General features: G+C 41.0%; 1 protein-coding gene across 1 annotated transcript in view; it reads left to right on the top strand.

Moving 5' to 3' along the window:
* Window positions 1-643: 643 nt before the first annotated feature.
* FBN2 (fibrillin 2) overlaps window positions 644-4694 on the top strand; it is a gene marked incomplete at its 5' end in the record, with an annotated part of 260278 nt that continues 256227 nt past the window's right edge. Inside the window, one exon of the mRNA XM_008570929.1 lies at window positions 644-726. Within this exon, the coding sequence (XP_008569151.1) occupies window positions 644-726 (83 nt within the window). The remainder of the gene's footprint in view (window positions 727-4694) is intronic.

Consider the following 4694-nt stretch of genomic DNA (forward strand, 5'->3'; position numbering starts at 1 on the left):
GCGGGTGGGCGGGGGGCCCCCGGGTGCGGATCCCAGAGCTTGTGCAGAGCCCGCGGTGCGGGAACAGGTTCTGGACAGTCGGACAGAAGGCGGGCTCGAGTCTGCCCGCCCCGCGCCGGCGCCGGGGGAGCCTGCTGCGCCCCCACGTCGGGGGCGCCGCTCCTGAGCCTTTTGTTTGAGGACTTGTGCGGGGTTTACAGCTCACTCTCTAATCAACCCCAGTGCTCCACCTTCCGACGCGCCTTCCTTGACACGTCGGGGCCAAAGTAACAGTTGATCAGGGAGGAATGGACTTGGAAACGAGGGCAAGAATTTTTGTAACGGAATGTTTCTTTTGTTCTCTGCATCTGGAGGCTAGAATAGTACCAAATGACATGTTTCCATGCCTCTTTTCGCTTTTTAAAAAGGCAGGCAAGGGAGCACAGATGAAAGGGAATGTTTAGACTCTTCTGACCCTCCCCCATTCCCAGCGTGTAGCCCATTCACTTATACGTCTGCCCCCAAGTCCCCAGTAATTTGAACTATGGGTTTTGGTGTGTTTGTTATCCTGAAAAATACTCACTCGGGGCTTTGCTTACGAGAACCACTTTTGTGTTAACTGCACCCCTCCCTACGTGTGTGTGACCGCGCTTGTCTGTCGCAGGCCCAATGTATGCGGCTCCAGGTTCCACTCCTACTGCTGCCCGGGATGGAAGACGCTCCCTGGAGGAAACCAGTGCATTGTCCGTGAGTGCTTGCTTGGCTGGGATCGCAGCTTGGGGCAGGCGGCACGCTTGGCCTTATCTCAGGGCCGACCTCTTGCATTCGGTCGTTTGGACACACAGTTGCATTTAAAATCCAGTGGCCACTTAGCAGTGATAATCGCGACTGGACACGGCCCCATTTGAATGGTGGAGAGGAAGCGGCCGGCTTGCGTCAGTTCAGACTTCACTTCTAGACTGTTGAAGGGCAATAATGATAAAGGTTTCAAAGATACTTGGAAGTTTTATCTTTCTATGTCTAGTAATATAAACTGAAGGGGAGGGTGTAGAGCAATTCCCTAGATAACTCAAAACCACTTTTTCCTAAAAAAGTCCCGAAAAGACTACAGTGTTATTATGTAAATTATCTGGCTTTTGAATCTGCGTGAGGTTTAGGCCTTATGAAGATAAAGGTTTTCTAGGCTTTTCTACAAAACCACTTATTATCTCTGGTTTCATCTCAACAGCCACATAACATAGATATGAAAGGAGCACTCTCACGGATTTAGAGTTGACCCAGGTTAACAAAATTTTTAAAAGAGAGAACTCTTATAAGTGGCTTGACTTTGGGGGTGGGGGTGAATTTAAATTTAGGGTTCCCAGACCCTGAATTCCACAGTGTACCGTAGATTTCCAAAGTGTGACCCTTAGAACTTGAAATCTTCTGCGTATCTGACCTTAAAAGTTTTGATTATTTTATAATGTTTCCAAAGCGTATACACAGCTCTCCAAGTTCTTATTGGAGAGCTCATTAATTATCAGCCTCATCATGGACTCTGGGATGTCGTGTTTCACATGCCTGTGAATTTGTGTCTTGAAGTGTGACAGTCTCCTGTGTGTTTATATAGCACAACCACATTTGTCTTGTCAGGAGGAGAGCCAGGTATCATAGACAGAGCATTCATTTAGAGCCAGTTTTGACTTTAGATTGGCCTTGATGTCCTCCAGGGAAAAAATAATTATGCAACTGTCAACAGAGAAAAAGGGCAAGCCACACTAGCCAAGGGATAATAAGGATGTAGTGGCATCTCTAACTCTATATTTATTGGTTTTGTGGGTTTGAGATAGACCCTTAATGTTATTTGGGGGCAGTTTTTAAAAAGGAATGAGATCTCAAGTGTCATAAAGACTACTTTCTTATTTTTTCTACCCTAAAATCCCACAATCTCTAGTAATGAGGCAAAAATAGGAAACAACAACTGTGTTCTTCAAAGCGACTCATAAATATTGTAAATAAACCTTCTGATTTTAAGCCTTTGCTTTTATTAAAAGGAAAGGAGATTGCATTTTTTTCTTTCCAACAGAGAAGTCATATGTGAAGCATTTATGGAGGGTGCATTTACTCTCTCAGCCAGTAGGGCATTACCGTGGCTGCTTTAAACTTACATGATTTCCTAGAATCCTGAAACAGCTAACGTCACTCACCACACACCTGCCATACTAGCCGGGAGTGACTTAGGCACTGCGGAAAGTCTGACTCACTAAATGTAATGAATGTGACTGCCATTATTGAGTTGGAGAGCAGCCGAGGAGAAGGGATCGGTTTATGGTACGTGTTGAAAATCTGTAAAGTCAGATTTTATTGGATCAGTGGGGAATGGGAATTCCAGAGAGCAGAGCCTTCCAGAATATTTGCAGTAGAAATATATGTATGACCCACTGAGTGTCAGCTTTAAATACGTTTGGTCTTTGAGTAACATTGTGCCCTTTACTTTTTTAGTAGATCAGTCTGAAAATCTCAGACTGTAACAGGGACTCTTGTAGCTTGCATTTCTCCTACTGGAAATACTTGGGTGCTTAAAAGATACATTGGAATTTATTTGTAGCAGAAATCTATAAAAAGCATAAACTTTGAAATGATCTTTCTATCTCCAAGAAACATTTACAGCTCTTGTATCAAGAGGTATCTACAAAAATATTTATTATTAGCACATTAAAAAAGTAATTGAAGTCCCCGAGTATAAAATAGTTCACAAAATAGAGGGAGATGTAATGCCTTATATTCTATTCCCTGTGTCTCACCTAACTTTTAACTTTCAAAAGACTACATTAAATTCAGTAGTCAATTATTTTGACATTTAAAATGATCGTATGTGGAGGTAACAATGAAATTAATACCATTACGAACTCATAATCAAGAATTTTAATTCCAGGCTTTCCTGATGATATCAAATTATGTTATATCTTGAATTATGTTATACATTATAATTGTGTTATATATTGAATTTATGTATATTTCACCATTTAGCAAAGGAAAAGATCTGAGGCGACTTACAAAAAGACAGTAAAATACAAATAGAAAACAAGGACCAAAGATAATTTTCTCATACATTTATGCTTCAGCATTCTTTCTATATAGAAAGATATTAAAATGATCAACTTTTAGAATTTTAGTCTGTTTGGCTTTGACCAGGCTTCATGAAGAGAAGAAGATATTAAAAGGAAAATATATTTCTCAAAATGCTGGAAACCTAATGCGTTCTGATTTGAGTCTATCTTTTGTTGTTATTGTTCTTAATTGTGGCCTTAAAGATTACTGAAGTACTTCCAAACTCCAAATATTTATTTCCACAAGGATGGAATTCACTCTCTCACTTTATACTTGTTTGTTGTTGTTTGTTTGTTTTTATCTTGTTAGAACATGAAGCAATGAAAAAATTTGCTTATTAGTTTATTTATTGTGAAATTATGCTATGAACAGCATTTTGATTAGTTATTAACAATGTGATAGGGTTGGCCCGTCTTCTACCATTTGAGACCTGAGGAGACATAGAATACTCCTGTTTAACACCTTTATTTTGTGTTATCAATAAGAAAACTGAACTGAATAAGCTGTGAGTTTTTCCAGAGCTCACAGCAGGTCAGTGGCAAAGTGAGAACTTGACCTCAGACCTTTTGGGTACCATGTACTCTTTACCTGGCCATGTGACTTCTCCCAACAACACTGAAGTTCCAACACCTAGGTCATCTCTCCCTCTCTCTTTGGTATTTCTAGGTCTCATGGTTTTAGTGATTGTGGGAGGGATAGATATTTAGGTGAGGCATATNTACTCCTGTTTAACACCTTTATTTTGTGTTATCAATAAGAAAACTGAACTGAATAAGCTATGAGTTTTTCCAGAGCTCACAGCAGGTCAGTGGCAAAGTGAGAACTTGACCTCAGACCTTTTGGGTACCATGTACTCTTTACCTGGCCGTGTGACTTCTCCCAGCAACACTGAAGTTCCAACACCTAGGTCATCTCTCCCTCTCTCTTTGTTATTTCTAGGTCTCATGGTTTTAGTGATTGTGGGAGGGATAGATATTTAGGTGAGGCATATCATAATCTGAGACAGGTGTGGGGGAAAGGGCCTAACTCTCTTGCTTCTCCCTGGCTCACAGATGTAGAGTACACACCTATAGCCATGACAGGTAACTGTCTGAGGATGCCCAGTCTCCAGCCCGTCAAAACTTCATTGGGTTTAGGATCTGGGTGGGGCACTTTGTATCTCACCTAAGCCTAGAATAAATATCTACCTGCTGGGAAAGAGTGGACTTTGAAATAAAACAATATTTTGATGAACATTTGTCAATGGAAAGTTATTGGTGATCAGAAACCCTTGTGCGTTTTAAGAAGTCATAGTCAACTCCATGGTGGGACCCATATTTTTGCTTAAAATTGGTTTTTTTATCTTCACACCATGATATTTGACACTGTTTTCACTTATAAGGATTACTAATGGAGATGCTGGCCGTATTATATGGATGTCAAAAGGCAATTTGGAGAAGGAAAAGGATTATTGCATTAGTTTGCTTCTGTGGACCATGTCCTTTATACTACCAGGCACTACTAGCACCAGATACATATACACATTGGCGTAATGTTCACAGCTAGTTTCAGGGCTGTCAGAGACTCTCCTCTTCTTGTCTGCATGCATCCAGTCTTGGAGCACAAAAGCACACAGTCTTTGTGCT

Source organism: Galeopterus variegatus, unplaced genomic scaffold, assembly GCF_000696425.1.
Source record: "Galeopterus variegatus unplaced genomic scaffold, G_variegatus-3.0.2 Scaffold645, whole genome shotgun sequence".
Classification (NCBI taxonomy): Eukaryota; Metazoa; Chordata; class Mammalia; order Dermoptera; family Cynocephalidae; genus Galeopterus; species Galeopterus variegatus.